Source organism: Neovison vison, chromosome 8 (assembly GCF_020171115.1).
Source record: "Neovison vison isolate M4711 chromosome 8, ASM_NN_V1, whole genome shotgun sequence".
Lineage (NCBI taxonomy): Eukaryota > Metazoa > Chordata > Mammalia > Carnivora > Mustelidae > Neogale > Neogale vison.
In genome coordinates, this window is record NC_058098.1 from 15,865,239 (window position 1) to 15,883,161 (window position 17,923).

The following is a 17,923-nucleotide window of genomic DNA, read 5'->3' on the forward strand; positions in this document are numbered from 1 at the left end:
CCTGCACTCCGTACCCCAGCCTAGCCTCGGGTCCTCCAGCCTCTGGGGATGGCTCAGCAGCTGGAGGGTAGGGCTCCCTACCCAGGAAGACTCAGTGGGCTTCTCATCCCCTTCTGGTCCCTTAGAAGGAAGGAAGTCACCTCTCCTGGAAGAAAAGTGGGGTGAAGGCTGTCTGTGGAGTGGGGGGTCCAGCTTAAGATAACGACAATACAAAGTGTCCCCCATCCGTGGTACCCTCAGGGCCCCTCCTGTCTGGGAGGAAAGTAGCTGATACACTCATCCTCGTTGGGGTGTTTGAAAGTTCCAGGGGAATGTTCACTGTAAAGACAAGTCTGGATAGAGCAATGCTTAGTCAAAGGAAGACTTAGCTCTGGCGAGATTTCAGGTATCCACAGGGGGTCTATTTTCTTGCTCAGGGACTCCAAGGCAGAGTAACCCTTCCTCAGTTCCACCCAATAAAAGAAAAAACAGGACGTCCATCTGTTTCTCTTCCTCACAAGATGGAAGGATATTGGCCGCGTGGAGCCAGTGGTGTTCTGAGTGCCAGGATCGCGCTGCCATCGAGCTGGCGTTGAGCTAGGATCCTGCTAGGGTCACAGCCAGCGCTTACTAATGGCCATTAATATCACTTGTCTGCCTGGCGATATTATATGGTCTCATGAAGTTGTCAGAGCCCCCCCATGGGATCGAAATTGTCGGAGGTGCAGAGATGGAGGGTAAGAGTGGAGGTGAGTGACCTGTCCCCTACTTGCATATGGCAGAACTGGATTCAAACCCGTTGTCTGACCAGAAGGCTCAACTGGGCTCCTAGCCATTTCCTTTAGCCAGTTATGCACTGCAGGGATCGAGTATGACCACCGGGGGGCGCCGTGGCTCCACACGCGAACGGTCTCACCCTTTTGCCCGTGAGAAGGCAGGCTGCTTTTATAAAAAATGCATCACGGTCGCTCTCCTCTGATTCACCACGATATGAGACTGACGCGCTACCTACTGCGCTAACGAGGCACCTACTTGATTCACCACGATAATGACAGGTCCTGTAACTTCAGCACTTCCTACGTGCGGGACCCCACGCTGAACACTTCACGGGCACTATTTGCGACTGTTTGTCACACCAGCTCTATGATTTGAAACACCACTGTGTTTTGCAGATACAAGGCTTAGATTCAAAACCAGCTCTGTCTTCAAAGCCCATCTCTTAACCATGCCTTCCGCAGAAGGCGCAAATTCGATGCCCAGAGGCTGCATCTGGCTGGCAGGCTGGTTTTGCTTCGGCCAGCGTGGTGTTTTAAAAAACATGCTGAATTCAAATGCCTTTTGGCAGGGCCTCACTTTCCACTGAATCACGCCCCAGTCGTCTGTTATCTGTTTCATTCTTTTGTTTTATGTTGCCTGCCCAACTCTGGGGTCATCTGGATTTGCAGCTCCGTTTCCGCTAACAACATTTCAGGGCCTGGAATCAGAAGATGTAGAGAAAAAAGGCGGGGAGCTTGGAGGTTTAGGGAGGCACCTGGGAGAGATGTTAAATGGTTGTGGCCCAGGCTCACTTCAGGGTTGGGAAGGGGGTCAAGCCTGTTCTTCCGTGCTCTCCCTTGGCATGTCCACAAACCGAGTCTGAACCGAGTCTGAACCGAGCCATTCCGGTGTGTATGGCCCTGTGCCAGATGTGTGGGCCTCCTGGGACTGCCGGTGAGGCACGGGAGCCAGCCCTGGTTCCTTCGGTCTTCACGACCTCCTCCCAGTGGAGTGATCTGGCTTCCTCACACACCCAGGCAGAATCCTTCCAGAACTGGGTCTCGGACGGTTTCCCTTGGCCTGGCCCAGGAGCCCGTGGTTGGACTTGACCCTCGCTGCAGAGTTTCTAATTAATACCAGCCACCCCGACTGTTAGGGCTGAGCCGGGTCTCCCTGATAATACATATGTCAGAGCCCAAAGCCCCGGTACTTCAGAAAGTCCCTGTCTTTACAAAGAGTTCTTTTATAGAGGTGATTCAGGTAAAATGAGGCCATTGGGGTGGGCCCTCATCCAACTGGACTGGAGTCCTTACAACAAGAGGAAATTTGGTCACAGAGGGGACACGAGGGGCTCTGCCCGGAGGGGAGACCATGTGAGGACACCGAGAAAGGCAGACGTGGGCAAGCCAGAGGGAGGAGCCTCAGACGACCCCACCCCTGCCGACGCACTTTGACCTTGGCCTTCCAGACCCCAGAGTGTGAGAGAATAAATGTCTATTGTTGAAGCCCCCCAGGCCGCGGCGTTCGCGCCCCAACAACCTGCCCCACCCCCTGTCTCCGTGGAGGTGGGCTGGCTCGGGGCTTGGACAAGGGCTGGCTGAGCTGCGGACATGAGTGTGGCCAAGGAGCCGGCCTGAGAGAGAGGAGGACCCAGGGACCAGACATGGCACAACTACCCCCCTTGCCCTGTGCCAGACCCTTCCAAGGAACAATTTCCCGGCCTGCTTAGTTCCCCACATTCCCCTCCTATCTGGGATGGGAGCCCCCATTTCCTCATGGACAAGAGCACCAGGGAGCCGAGTTCCTGCCTTCTGCTTTCGCAAACATGCTCTAGGAGTAAGACGCACGCTGGAGGGGGGAGGCAGCCTCGCAGGCGTCCCAGTCCCAGCAAGCCCCACCCACGTGTACGTCCCTGCCTCTTGTCACAGAGACACAAAAAATGGAAAAGCTGCCAAGGAAGGGGGAGTGTGCAAGAGCAATGCTGGGGCCCAGGAGGCACAGGGGGAGTGAAAACATTCATGAACGGCCTCCTTCTGTCCCATGGGCCCTTTCCGAGAGAGAGAGAGAGCAAGGTACAGATGTGCTCCAACGCCCCAGAGAAGCAGGACGAGAGAGAGAGAGAAAGAGAACCGGATGGAACCAGGAAAGGGAGGACCCCCCCCCCCCACCAGGTGGAGATGAGAGAAGGGAGCTGCTGAATCACAGCCCAAGGGAGCTTTGGGTTGAAGCTGCCTCCAGGAAGAGAAGCCGGCCCAGCCCCAGCATCTGAGCACCTGCCCAGGGAGCCACGAGTCACAGGGTGGTGAGGTCCCGGAGGCCTGTGTGACGGAGACAGTACACACCCGAAGAACAAGAAGCAAAAACAATTATTTGGGGGAAAAATACAGCTACAGGACACAACATGACCCAGCAGTAAACATTAGCTTACCTGGCCAAACTAGGGAAGTAGGGGAACCTGGCCCGCGTTACTGTGGGGCTGCGGGGAGGAAGGGGAAGAGGAAGGTGGCTCAGCCAGCTGGGGCCACCCCACATTCTCCAGGCAGACTGCGCCCTGCGCCCCTCACCCCCCGCCACCAAGCCCCACTGCTTCTTCAGCGTGCCTGTCCCTTCCTCTGCATCCGTGGGTTTGGGGTTATTCATTTGGGGCAATTTAGGGAGCAGAGCTGCTTATGATAACGGATGTGTTGGGCAATTTTTTAAAAGACCCAGAACCTAATGGCATGTCAGATTTTTTGCGCGCAAATTCTTTCAAAGTTTCAAGGACATTTCATTCCCACGTTACCTGATGTGTGGATTATGCACATGACGTGCGGGGGTCTGTGTAGTTGTGTGGGCAGGTGTGCTATGGTCGTGTGTGTGCAGGATGCACTTCCGTGTCTGGGGTGAGGGGTGCAGGGAGGCCGTGCGCATGTGCACGTTGGACTCATGGGTGTGCACATAGTGTGCATGTGTGTGAGGTACGAGTACACGCGTCTGTGTGTGTGGTACGTCACTGCGTGGTCCCTGTGTGCACATTGCACACATGTAGGCACGGGCCTCGCGTGTGTGTGGTGTGTGGTGTGTGATGCTGTGTGGTGTGCACGTCCCGGGGCCATGCACTGTGCCCCAGGAATGTGTGTGAGGTGTGTGCAGGTGCACCCGTGTGCTGGTGTGGTGTGGGTGTGTGCAGCATCTGCATGGTCTTGGGCACGGTGCACACATGCGTCCTCTCCCACATGCACACGGGCTGCAGACACACACGGCATGCACAGAGGATTTATCTCACGTGCACCACCCCCACTAGGCACAGATGTGCACACGGCAGACACACGTGCACAGCACACACACACGTGTGCACACTGCATGCAAATGCAAACACCACTGCACGCCTCACCCATTCCCCCACGTGACACACATGGGCACAGGACCCACTCTCACGCTGCCTCCACACGCACACCGCACAGTACACGCAGACACCGCCACCCCCAACCACCTGCAGCGCACGGGGAGCCCGGGCTGGCCCAGACCCAGCACGTGCATGCAGAGGTCAAGGGTTTGAGAACATGCGCAGTGCGTGCGGGTCCCCTTCCACCTGAGGACATCTGTCCCTGTTCCTGTCTCAGAGATCCCCATGCAGCTGTGTGGACTCAGCTGCAGCTTCTTCCAGAAGGAATTCTCCAAAATTCTGGATGAGAATCACGGCCACAGCGTCTGGGGGTCCCAAATCGGGAAAGCAGGGCGCCCCAGAACCTCACGTCCACCCTCCAGCTCAGGCCCACTCATGGCATGGGACATAGCCCCGACACGGCCTCACCCCAGAAAACTTTGGGGCCCCTGGTTAGGCTGGACGGCCCCCCTCTTTTACATTCTCCTGGCCGCTTCCGTCTCTTAGACTTGTCACAGAGTATAGTTAACTTGGTATTTTTATGATTTATAATATAAAGTTAAGATTTTATAGCTCAATATTACCGTTTTCCTTCTCTGCCTCCCCAGCTACCCCTTAAGCTCCTAGGGGTGGGATCTGGGTCGGATTCCCCCAGTATCCCTGGGGCTCGGCTGCGGCAGAAAGGAAGGGCTCACCTGTTTGTATTTTTGCGGAATGAACCATGGAATTTCGGCATGGTGGACTCTTAAGAGTCACTGGAAGGCCTCTCTGGGCCATGTTGCCCATCTCCGGGCCATGTTGCCCATCTTCAAGTCTAACGTGGAACTTTCTATGGGCCTTCCAGGGAACGATTAGTGTTGGACAATCTGGGCCCAACCACCTCTTCCTCCTGGGGTCCGGAGGCTTGGCCTTTGCCCAGCCTGTGCCTCTGCTGTAATTCCAGCATGTCTGTGGGAGGAGGTGCAGGGTGGCGGGTTCTGGGTGGGCTGGCTCCGTGGACGGCCGGCTCCATGGACAGTGGGTTGGGCTGCAGAGGCTGCCGATCCTTCCAGTGTCAGGGGCACGGCTCTAGATTTTAGGCCATACCATGGGGCTTCAAAGTGTGGTGGGTCCAGAGCATAGGCCGACCTTGGCAGCTTGGGGGTACCACGACCCCCCATATCTGAAGGCCAGGTGTTTAGACTCTGCTTGGGCGGGGCTCCCCTTGTCCCCGAGCACCTCTTGCCACAGAGAGGCCAGCCTTGGCCTTGGGGGCCTCAGAGGCAAGAACCTGATCGTCTGGCCCTCATTATTTGGGGTTGTCTGCATGGATCCCAAGGATGCTGTTTTCTCCCATGTAGAAGCGGGAGTTGAATATTAAACTAAGTCATCACCGTGTTACTGACAAGCTCCGTGCAGAAAAGGAAATTGTAACCGTATGAAATATTCATGCCTCACATTGCAGTGATGCTACGGGCAGCGTGTTGTTTTTGTTGTCGGTCTGGTTTTCTTTTTTCTTTCTCCAAAGTGGATTACAAAATGCCCTCCAGTGAGGAAACTGCTCCCAGAGAGATTGTGTACCAGGCCTGGGGCTGTTTTCTGGAAGAAGGGAGGTTTCGGGATCACAGAGGGAGAGGCCCTGAGAGCGGACAGGGGAAGGGGGAGGCTCTTCCATCCAGGTCACGGCCCCCACCCGAAAATAGCCATGTCACGGAGCCTAGCAGAAGCAGCTCCCAAAAGCTCCTCCATACCAAGAAACGATTATTCTTCCAGATACGTTAAAATCGTCACATAATTATTACTTTTTTTTTTTTTTTTATAAATACCAACACCTAACATCTGTCGAGAAATCTGGGCTAGAGTCCCTTGTCTGGGATGCCCCTTTATTTTATTTATTTATTTTTTAAAGATTTTATTTATTTATTCATTTGACAGACAGAGATCACAAGCAGGCAGAGAGGCAGGCAGAGAGAGAGGAGGAAGCAGGCTCCCCGCTGAGCAGAGAGCCTGATGCGGGGCTCGATCCCAGGACCCTGGAATCACAACCTGAGCCGAAGGCTTTAACCCACTGAGCCACCCAGGTGACCCTGGGATGCCCCTTTACATTCAGGTTCGGAGAAGCCCCTGCCCGCCCCAGGCACCATCAGATGGGCAGCCTGCTCCCCGCACAGCCGGTGCTCGGTGCCTGTAACCCCCGCTCATCACCAGGACCCCGCCGCGTGTTGGCACCATCGTCCTCCTACTTCTGGAGGTGACAACACTGAGGCCAGCAGGGGGAAGGGGGGCGTGGTCCACTCAGACCGTCATGGGGAGGACACGGCGTGTAACTTGACCCGAATCCCACTGACATCAAGGGCTTCGTCATGGGGAGGACACGGCCGGTGTAACTTGACCCGAATCCCACTGATATCAAGGGCTTCGTTGGCCGGCAGAGCTGCCACCAGACGCCACGTCGCGAGGCCCGGCTCTGGCTCCCCACGGGCACGAAGACACAGATGGGTTTTCAACTTTTCAGAAGTTTTATTATAAAGAAACCAAGAGAAGCACTGGGCACCAGGACGGACGCTGGCCAGGGCCAGGAAACCGCTGCAAACAACGTCAAGAACCAAAACCCAAAGCAAACCTGAAAACCACACACACATTATGATAAAATGCATTTCTGTTCTCAACTTTGCTTCATAAATAGACAAAAGTCGTGTTGGCAATTTTAAATAGACGGACACAGGGTTAAAAAAAGAAAAGCGCAACGTCTCCAAGTGTGGCTCTAAGCGGTCAGGCTCTGGCCTCACGGGGCAGGGGTCTGGCTCTGGCCGCAGGGGGTTGCTGGGGGAACAGTTTGGCGGCTGCTTTTGCGCATGTCTCCCTCAAGAGAAAATGCAAAAAAAAAAAAAGGAAAAAAAAATGTGCTAAGGGGTCATATAAAATGCTCTTCCCCTTAAAGGAAACTACTCTCCTTCCCCACAAAATCATCTCATCGATGTCTTCAGCCCGGGTCTAAAACACTTAGTCAACTACTTACATGGAACCAACAGTTCAGAGGTTTGGTAATCTTTGTTCACACCATAAAAGCGCGTTTGCACGTCCTCGGCCAGACGGCCCGGGTCCATGCATCTGGGGGTGGGTTTCGGTCGGAGGGCAGCCGCCGCCGGGGAGCCTGGGCCGGGCCCGAGGTCCGGACACAGAGTACGGTGTGCAGGGCAGGGGGCGGGGTCCACGGCAGCCCCGGAGCAGGCGGGTCGGGGGCAGAAGGTGCCCACAGGTGCTGCGGGCAGCGGCGGGCGGAGGACCGCCTCTGCAGGGTCTGGTGGGAGGTCGAGGAAGACACTCGGCCCTGGGGCGTCGTCGCTGTGTCACTGCTCTGTTCCCAGTCATCCTGCTTCCTGCCCAGGCTTCCCTTCTGCTGTGGGCCCTTCAGGCTCTGAGCAGTGCCCCTCCAGCAAGCCTCAGGGAGGAGAGGGGAGGCGGGATTAGGTGAGGTAGAGCGATTTATCCCTGGGGAGCAGGCTGGGGAGAGAGGAGGGGCTGTCAGAGCCTCGGGAGTCTGGGGCGGGGGAGGCGGGGGACATGCTGGGCCACCTGCTTGCTGGCCGGCCTTCACCTCCACCCTGGACGTGCACTGCCCCTCTGAGGACGAGTGGAGCACGTGGCTCCCTCCCCGACGGACAGGCCACCAGCCGAACCCAGCAACCAAGCTCCTCTCTAGCATCCATCCCAGCTGGGGACCAAGGAGTCCTCCGCTCTGGGGGGAGGAGGCTGCAGCGCCTCTGTCCATCAGACATCCCCCCTCCCCCGTCTCTGGGAGCCGTTCTTAGCCATTTGCAAACTTCACACAGAATCAGAGGAGGGCAGGCGCCTTCTGTGCTTTAAAATACGGCGCTCGCTCATGGAGAGCCAGGGGGACCTTGCTGGCATCGTGCCAAGAGAAATAAGTCCAAGGAAGACAAGTATCGAGCATCAGAGTCTACACGAACCCCAAACCAAGCTGACAGAGAGAGCGAAGTGGTGGTTGGGGGGTGGGGGTGGGGGGTAAAATGGGGGAAGGGTCAAAAGGCATAAGCTTCGGGGTCTAACATGAGTGAGCCTCAAGGCTGCTGTGGATAGTGTGGGGACTACAGTTAATAACACTGTATTTTTGTAAGTTTCTGTATTTGAAAGTTGCTAAGGGAGTAGGTCTTAAAACGCTCTCATAGGACAAGAAAACCATCTGTGAGTGGCCACAGATGCTGACTAGACTCAGGTGGGGATCTGTCCCCAGCACACACGGGCCCACTCGGAGCCCACGTGGACGCCAGTTCTTCCTGCGTTCAAAAAACCAAGTAAAGCAGGTGCTGCTGCGGTCTGCCCTCCGTGTCGGGGGGAAGCTCGGACATGTTCCACTAGTCCACTAGTTCCACTAAAGTCCACTAGTGAGGCCCCCCCACCCCCCGCAACTCTGACTTGGGGAAAGGAGCCTGCAGCAGGAGGGCAGGGGTGGGAGGGTCTGCCCCTTGTTGGGGTGTGGGGGATGGGAGGGTCTGCACCTGCTGGGGTGGGGGGTGGGGAAGGGGATTCCGGCTGAGCCGAGTGTGCTGCACAGGTAGACTCTCACTGGACACCGGCAGTCAGCCGTGGGGCACATGCTGTGTCTGCTGGCTCCCTGGCCACCCTGGCTGGATGAGGAGCAGAAGAACTGCGGCGAGGGGCAGCTGGAGGCCGGCAGCAGGCACGGCCACCTGTCCCGCCTTCCAGGATGTGGAGCCGCTGCTTGGACCCCAGACCCCGGGGGTAGCCACAGAATTGGTTCTTGCCAGGGGAATGGGAATTCGGGATTGGTGGGTAAAGGAACTGGGTGCCCTCTCCGCCCATTTCCCTCTTGAGCTGGCTGAGATGACAGGTCACGGACTCTTGGAGCAGGAAGACCTTCGCGAGGAAGGGCAGCTAGCACGGCCTTGAAAGGCTAAGGATGGGAGGGGAGATCGGAGGATGAGGTCCACGTAAGGACCACAGAGAAGCCAAGCGGCCTGGGGGTTGGCGTGTCAGAGGGGCACCAGACTGGAGCAGTGGGGGTCCCAGTAAGGCGTGTGACTCCTGCTCTTGGCTGGTTGGTCCTTGGCTGAGGATGCGGTGGACACCGGGGGTGCTGCCCTCAGATCCCCGTACTGCCCTCCCGGTGGCCTCTGCTCCAGAGACCTGCCGCGTCCAGAGGGCGCACTCCTGGGTAGCCCACTGCCAATGGCTGATTGACATGGGGAATAAAAAGCCCCAACCTCACGGCGGGACCCTGTCTGTGCTGCCCTCTGTGCTCCCAGTGGGATCGGGCAGAAGCGAGTCTCTGGCTGAGAGCCCACCCTCGCTGGCTCCTTCCCGTCCCGGTCCCAGCTCCCTCCCTTCCTTCATCCTGCAGAACCTCCCTCAGTGTCATCAAGGGCGCCCAAATCCTGCTGCCCAGGCTCTGCTTCTAGGGAACCTGACCTGAATGTCACAAGGCAGCCCTTGTGAGCAAACCGGGACAGCAGGGGGTGCAGCCGGACTGAAGATGGGCCCCTTTCCCAAGCAGAGCCTTGGCATCGGACCCGCCAAGTCCTTCTGGGGTCTCGCTATGTTCTGCATCTTCTCGTGAAGACGCCGGGCAGCCAGGCCCCAGGAGGCACGGTTGCGGGGCCACAGTGACCCACACGGCCTCGCCTTTCCCCATCCCTGGGCGGCCTGTGCCCCCTCTTCGGCTCGTCAGTGGTGAGGCGCTCAGGGGGACCCACCTGCACGTGCTGACGCCACACTCGGTGCTGGGGTAACTGCTCTCCCAGTCGCCGCTGCTGCTCGGGGGGTTGGACGGGCCCGGTGAGCGGGGTCCCGAACCGCTGGGGAACTCGGAGATGTGAGGGAAGTCCTGCCAAGGGGCAAGGAGGCAGGTGAGCAGGACAGAGGTGATGGGGAGCACAGCGCAGGCTGGGGGGTACGGGCCCTGCCCACGGGAGCTCACAGGGACGCTTCCTCTGGCTTCTAAAAGCCTCGCCTCTGCCCCTCTGCCTGCAAGGCTTCGTCCCCTTCTGGAGCTGAGCACCTTTTGGAAAATTCAACCCTTCTCCCAGCTGCATCTGGAAGTGAAGGGCTCTGCTTTCAGGGCCTTTCCTCTTCCGGCCTCGGTTTCCCAGTCTGTAAAATGGGAGCTATTGTACTGAGCGACACAAATCTTCTAACAGCATCAGTGGAACGGCCAGCGGGTCAGGTCTCTGAGGCTTGAGGGAGAGCCAGGGGCCGGGGCTGACCTGGCAGAACCTGCATGGCCTCAGCCCATTGGGCCAGAGAGCAGAACTGGACAGAGGGCAAGAGAAGGATGGGCTTAGGATATCCCAAGACTCTGAAGACTCTGGGGACCTGTCAACTGCTCAATGCAGCCCGTACCTCTCAAGGACGGTGGACTAGACCCACTTCACAGATGTGGTGACTGAGGCTCAGAGAGGTAAGGTCCGGAGGCCAAGGGGCCGCTGCTGGCAAGGGGCGGGGCCAGTATCTGAAATCCCCGCACTGCCTGCCCTCCCCACACAGGGATCTGAAGGGCACGTTCCCATGGGGCCCTGCTTACCTGTGGCCCTGGAGGTGAGGGGCTCATCGCCAGCTGCACCTGCAGTGCCATGGGAGTGGGCAAGACCGGAGCCTGGGGGGCCGGAGACATGCTAACAGGCGGACTGAGGAGGGTGCCCTGGGCGTGGGGCGGCAGTGGCAGCTGCTGGTGCAGTGGGGGGCTGAGTGGGAAGGAGGGTGGCGGCGGCGGGGACGCGCTGAGGCCTGGCAGCAGGGACTTGGACCCCAGCGTCCGGGCCAGGCTGGCGGGGGACGCCCCGCTGCGGAAGGCCTGCAGGTCCGACGGCGTCAGGAAGGAGGCCAGGCCTGGCATGGCATACATGGGCTGCTTGGGCGGCAGCATTTTGGCCGGCGGGTTCGCCTGTGTGCCTTTGGTCTCACCCTGCTCTGGGGAGCTCTGCAAGGAGACAGACACCAGTCACTCTGGAGAAGACGAATAAGCCAGAACTTGGGCCATGAGACCCCCTGGGTCTGCAACCTGCCGACATGATCCCTGGCTGGCTCTCTGGCCCCTTGGTGGGGGAGCTACCGGCAAACCAGAGGTAACCCCGGGTCCTCGGTGCACTTGGCTCTGACTGCCCCCTGCGTTAATTCCTGGGGCTCCCCTGCCCATAGGAAGCCCAGCTTCCTCAGCCTGGCCCGTGATGCTGGCCTCATCCAGCCAGGCCTCCCTCTATGCTCCTCTCCAGCCTCTACGCCTTGCCTGTGCTGTTCCCTTGGCTTGAAATGCCCTCGCTACTTGGCCCTTTGTGGCCTGACGGACATGTCTTGCGCTCCGTGACAGCTTCCAGACGAACGCCCCGACGCTTGCCATTTCAGGCAAGCTGCCTAAACCCACTGAATGCTGGGTTCTTTTTTAAAGAATTAAATGAAACGACATGCACATAAAGCGCCCGGCAAAAGCGTGGCGCACGGCAGGTGCAGGGAGAGGTGACCCCACCGGGCTTCTCTGTCCTTCCCGGGAACTATGGCGTTGACCCTTCCCAAGGGCCTCAGTGCCCCCCTTGATCAGGGCTGGGCCAACGGGCCAGGGTGTTACCTTGGAGACAAGGCTCGCCCTGTAGGCTGCCAGAGCCTTCAGATACTCCTTCTTTGCCGCTTCGGTCTTTCTCTTGTAAGCCTGAAAGATCCAAAACATGGGCAACATCGGGGAGAGGTGAGGTGATCAGCCGGAGGCATTTGCCTCTGAGCTCGTTCTGCTCCCTGTTCTCCCTGGATGCCCTTGAGAGGGGCCGGGCACATGGTCAGTGGGGCGGAAGCCCTGGCCTGGACTCCAGGCTGGCACGTTGGAGGGACAAGACGGACAGAGATGCTTATTCTCACTTAACGGAAGAGGAAGGAGAGATCAGAATGGTTAGGCCACTAGTGATCGCAGCTGGCAAACAGCAGGACTGGAAGGGCTCTAGCCTCCCAGCTTACAGATGGGCAAACTGAGTCAGGAGAGACCCCTACAGGAGGCTTTTCCTGATTTCAGGCATTCCAAGTCTGTCACTGGCTCCAGGGCCTCAAAGCCCCGGGGGAGGGCCCTGGAAGGGACAAACTCACCTGCTTCTGCTCCTCTCCCAAGCTGTCCCACATGGAGGCCACGATTTTAGACACATCCCCGAAGGTGGCACTGGGGTTCTGTCCCTTGATGGCAGCTTGAGTGTCTCTGAAGAAGAGCGCATAGGCCGACACCGGCTTCTGTGGCTCGTTGGGGTCCTTCTTCTTCTTCTTCTTTGGGTTCTTGGTCTTTTTTCCTGGGTCGGTGGAAGGTCTCTTCTCTCCCGACATCTGCACAGAGGAAAGGAGTCAGAAAAGCTGAGACGCCATGGGCTTCCCCCTACAGGTCCCCACCCCAACCTGAGGCAGAGGGGACCTTCCCCAGTGGCCCCACTGCCTGCCTGTCCAGCTCTGAGCGCCCGCAGGCGCCCACCCCCGGGCTCCAGCTCAGGCTGTGTGGACCACACTGTCATGCTCACCGCTCTCTGTGTGAGAGGCAAAGCACACACACACACACATGCGCGCACACACACATACATGCAAACACGCACATGCACACACTCACGCACACACATGTCCTCAGTAGGAGCTAGGAACCCCGGGGTTACTGTTTAACTCATGAATGAAAATCAGCAAGGTGGCAAAGTTGATTCAAAGAGGAAAAGTGCCCTACAGAGCAATGAAACGATCACCTTTGGGGCTTTTACTCTTTTCTCCCAGGCAGAAGTCATTTGCGTCTCTATAGAGAGACATTAATTCACCTTATAATCAGACAAAAATTGTTTACCTCTCTGCCTCTTCTTTCCCAAGGTAACATCTACGTTTATAGAGTGTAAAATCCCCTAATGGATCAGGAGTAAGGAATCCCAACAGCCTCGCTCTCCTAGAGAATCTGGGGGCTCCTGCGCGAGCCTGCGGATGTGGTATGCCACTGGAAGTGTGCGTGGCCCTGGGCTCAGTCCAAGTTTTGAGGACATCAATTTTTCTGAACTGTCCTCCCTTGTGATCACAAAAAAGCCCCAAAGATGATCCTTAGCCATCCACGAAATTTCAGGTGTGCGTCTCGGGGCAGGGGACTTAAGGCCAGGGCCCTGTGAAGTTGCGGGACAGGAGACAGAAGTTATGTGACAAGGTGAGCGTGGCCTCGCTCCAGACATCTGGCCGCAGATGCAGGACCACAATCCTGTGAGTGTGCGACTCAAGGCTTGCGGGATGGGAGCCGCGTAGGGATGCTGGCCACAGACCTCAGTGGGTCACCAGTAAGACCCTCAGGTCACACGGGGACCAGGAACTTTAGTCAAAGCCCTGGATCCTACGGTGAAGACTGTCACTCTCTACACCAAGCAGATGACACCAGGAACCGATAAGGAAATTGTGGAAGGATGGCGAGGGGAAGCCGGTAGCCCTGCAGCATCTGTTCCTGCCTCTCTCTGCAGCCAGACTGACGTAACCTCTCTGGGGCCTGGGTTTTCCCATCTGCCAATTGGAGAGGACAATGGCCTTGACCACACAGGGCCGTCATGAGGATCCCATGGGTTAATACTGGTTATGTGCTTAGAACAGTATTTGCCCCCAATGGGGTGTGCTAAATAGAAGATAAAATAAAGCCACTCCTGCAAGTTACAGTGGGGATGCAGCTGGACCAGGTCCAGAGGTGCCCACCCAGCCCCGGTGGTCAGGGTCCCGGTCAGGTGGCACAGGCGCCGCTGTCACTGCCCCAGGCGTCTGCAGGGCTCCCACGGGGAAAGGGATGAGAGCCTTCAGGAAGAAGAAATGGAGGTGGGGTTCGGGGGATCATATTTGGGTTCTGCCACGGGCTCATGGGGAGAGTCGCAGTGAACGCAGCCGTCCCTGGGCTCTCCGGCCTGTCTTCCACCCCAGTGAAACCAGATGCCTTCCCACAGCCAGGGGGAGCTGTCAGTGCACTGGAAGGACAAGCCTGGACAGCTAGTGACCTCTCACCCCCAATGTGTTCTTTAAAGGCGGGACCACCCATGATTCCAGGGGTGCTGGGGGTAGGGGGGCTTGTCCCCAGGGGGAATGTGTCAGTTCCGGTGCTGCCCAGAGCTGTCCTCTGCTGAGCCGCACACCTTTGTCAGAAAACCTTCTTCTGCAAGGCCAAAGTGGCCATAAGACGTGACCCTGAAGATCTTGCTGATGCCATCAATGTCCCTGAGATGACCCACTGGCCATTGAGGAATAAGCCCTCAGCACGTTGTCACAGGATTCTCTCATCCGCCCCCTCGGCCATTGGTGAGCGTTGTCTCTGCTTTATACATAAGGCCCTAGGAGTGGAGGGGCACAGCTTGGCAAGGACACTCGGCAAATCTAGCGGCTGCCACCAGATAGCCCCAAGTCCAAGCTCGGCCATCTCTACTGACCAGGGGCTCCAGCCGGCAGACCCCGTGCTACCTGCTGATTTCCCTCCTCTGTGCCCTCCAGCAAATGCTACGGTGGTGCTCTTGCGGTCTGGTCTCCAGGCCGGTGATGCCCGTTTCCACGTAGGGCCCACCCGCCTCCTGACGGGAGGGCATCTCAGGGCCCCGCGTGGCCTCCCGACCTACCTTGAAATGCGCTTCTGATTCCTCCTCCTGAGTTGAACTGGAGGGGGAGGGCGTGGCTGACTTGCTCCCTGGGGGGGACGGGGAGCTGTGGGCGATGCCGCTCCGGATGCCCATCTGAGAGATGAGCTGGGACTGGCTGAGGGCGCTCATGTGGCTGGCCAGCATCGCCGGGCGGCCCAGCAGGGGCCCCGGCCGGCCGGAGTCATAGGCAGCGACCTCTGAGTGGACCATCTCCTGGATCTGAGAGAGGAGAACAGGGCATGGTGAGCTAGAGGGGACCTCCCTGCCCCCATCACACAGCGGGACTCCGAGGAGGGGCAGGCTGTGGGCTGTGGCACTGTGGGCTGCGCTCCCCTGGTTTGGCGTCCTATAAGCTGGGTGACTCTGGCTAAGTTACTTAACCTCTCTGTGCCCCCACTTCTTTGTTGGAAAAATGCGGATAATAATTAAGCTTACCTTCAAGTGTTGGTTAGGACGAAATGTGCCTCGTAAGCCATATATTGGGTAAGGGTTTGTTAAATACATAGAATAAATAAATCCCTTAATAAAGCTATATATTTCTCTTCCTCTCAGCCAGTAATTTTCTTATTAAATCTTCCCTATGATATTTCTAACTGGTAATTTTTGGACTACAAGAAAGATCCTGACTTTCACATACAGGCACTGCTCACACTAAACGCATATGTGGGACAGTGTGTCCTTGTCACTTAAATATCTTAAATACACACACGCGCACATTGTGGAGCACGGCATACCAGTCTGCATCCTCTTATAATTATTTTTATTGCTTTTGCATCTGTGTTTATTTTCCCTTTGTTATTTCTGATGCCAAGTAGCTGTGTTTTCCTCTCATGTTTTCTTCATTAGGCAAGCTCATGGATTTTCCCATTTTTATTATGTGAGAGGTTTTCTCCTCCTCAAAAGAATCAGATTTCATATTTGTTTATTGCTTCTCTGTTTTCTGACTCTTTAATATCTAATCATCTGTATCTTTATTAATTACGTCCTTTGATTCTAAAAGATATGTAACTGTTCTTCCCCCCCTGCCCGCCCCTCCCCTGCCCCCCGCCACCCCCACCCCCGATTTTGGTCACGTTTCTAATTCATTATTTCCATTCTCAACGTTTAGAAATATGTTGCATGCCATGAAGTTGCCTCTGGGCATGACTTTGACATTTCTCATAGACTTCACCACGTTAAGATTTTTGTTAGTGTTCTTTTTCTGTGTATCTATTTCAATTTTTTATTTTCTTTCATCCAAGAGTTGTTTAAAAAACGTTTTGGAAAAAAGAAAGTTTTGAAATTTCTAAGAGGTTCATTTTTTTTGTTTGTTTGTTTCTTCTCCCTTTGCTATTAATTTCCAGTGACACAGGTGATCAAAGGACATCCTCCGAACTACTTGCACTCCTGAGACTTTGGTAAGGTTTCCTTAGGACCGAAAGAAACATCTTTATACTTTGTACCTTAGCCCTCAGGAACAGGGCGAGCCTGGTGCAGATTAATCTGGTTTCTTTGAGGCCACGTGCTATGGTTTTGATTCCTTCCTGACTTTTTTGGCCCGTCTAAGTTGCCTCCAACTTTTCTGCCTCCATCACAATCTTCCTTCAACACTTAAAGTGTTTTGTTTGGGGAATGTGATGTTGGTTTTTACTGCAAAAGGAAGACTGCCTATTACAATATTACCTAGAGCACCTCCCTTTTGCCTTCAACTCAGTGGAGTCTGATCCGAATATCACCATCCTTGCCTGGGTATGTATTTGTTTGAATTTGTCTGGTGTGTCCTCAGTTCTGAGGAACTTTCTTTTCCAGGTTTCTCTCCACTTAAACTTTTTTTGGAGGGGGGGTAATTATCTTTGGCAAATGCTGGCATTTCTGTTGTGTGGTTTTTGAAAGGCTGCTTTTCATAATATTTTCCATGGCTATTTTCGTTCCCATATGTTCTTGAGTTACATACATAGGTTAGCTACATAAATATATACTTTTTAAACTGCCCGCTTCATCTAGATTTCAGCACTAATAGCATATACCTAGGATAATATTGCTATATTTTTAACCTGCTTCTATGCTTTTTGTAGTTAAATTCCCAGTTGCATTATTGTGAATGCATGTTGCTTTTTAAAAATTTCCTTCTCAAAGGTTTACATGTTTTAACTCCCCAAAGAATCAGTTCTTATATTTTAAAAAATCAGCTTGACAAGTTTTCTGAGAATTAAATTTTGCTTTTCTATGAAGGTACCATCAGTGGCTTTTTATGTTGCTTTCAAATTAAATAATTTATTTATACTTTCACATTTTCTTTTTGAATAATATTACCATCTAGGGCAGAGGCTCAAACAGGGACCATTTGCCGAGAAACCTGGCTGTGCCTAGAGACATTTCTGGCTTTCACAGCTCATGTGTGTGTGTGGTGCTAGGAGCATCTCATGGAGAGCAGTCAGAGGTGTTCCCAAATGTCCTACGATGTGTAGAATGCCCCCTACACACACACACACACACACACACACACACACACACACCCCACATATCCATCAAAGTATTATGTATCCAAAGATGTCAATTGTGCTGAAGTTGAGAACCCCTGCTCCGTAACTATGATTTTTGCCCCATGAGGAGCATTTTAACTGTGTCATATAAATATTTTAAAAAATATTCTACAACTGAAGATTTTATTTGATTTTTTTTACATTTGGAGAAAAGTCCTTATTTAACGTATCCTTTTGTTATGATGGTCCGAAAACACGATTCCTAGAATTTTATCTTTTTGGTACTGGGGTTTTCATGACGGCTTAGGGTACGATTGTTTTTGGTAAAATGTTCCTGTGCATCGGAAGTCATGTTTATGCTGTGATATACACATTTCTCGATGTGTCTATTGCATAAACTGTTTCGACTACTTTAGCTGTGATATGCCAAGAAAAATGAGTTAAAGCAGCTCCCATTGCTCCTGTGTTCCCCTCAGTCTCTACAGAATTTAATCAGGTTTCCTCATATATATTGATGTGACGTTACTCCTTGTTATAAAAGTTCCAGAATGCTGTATTTTCATGATGGCTTCTCCTTCTTAACAATAAAAAAACCATCTTCACCTCAATTAATGTTTTTATCTTAGATCTGACTTTACCTGGGATCGATCTCTCTATTTTTCCATTTAATTGCTGGACACCACTTTAAGTGTGCATCTTATAAATAGCATATAAGTAGATTTTGGTTCTGAGCTCTTACTTTTTGTGAAATATAT

At 54.6% G+C, this 17,923-nt stretch overlaps 1 protein-coding gene across 2 annotated transcripts in view; it reads right to left on the minus strand.

The window, feature by feature from the left end:
- Positions 1-6,578: 6,578 nt before the first annotated feature.
- Positions 6,579-17,923, minus strand: part of TOX2 (TOX high mobility group box family member 2) — a 101,142-nt gene continuing 89,797 nt past the window's right edge. Inside the window, exons 4-9 of one of the 2 annotated variants that reach the window (XM_044263006.1) lie at positions 14,686-14,925; positions 12,185-12,412; positions 11,679-11,759; positions 10,641-11,036; positions 9,814-9,944; positions 6,579-7,582 (exon numbers count right to left, since the gene is read on the minus strand). In XM_044263006.1, the coding sequence (XP_044118941.1) occupies positions 7,546-7,582; positions 9,814-9,944; positions 10,641-11,036; positions 11,679-11,759; positions 12,185-12,412; positions 14,686-14,925 (1,113 nt within the window). In that variant the 3' untranslated portion in view covers positions 6,579-7,545. The remainder of the gene's footprint in view (positions 7,583-9,813; positions 9,945-10,640; positions 11,037-11,678; positions 11,760-12,184; positions 12,413-14,685; positions 14,926-17,923) is intronic. The other variant, XM_044263005.1, reaches the window with a different exon arrangement.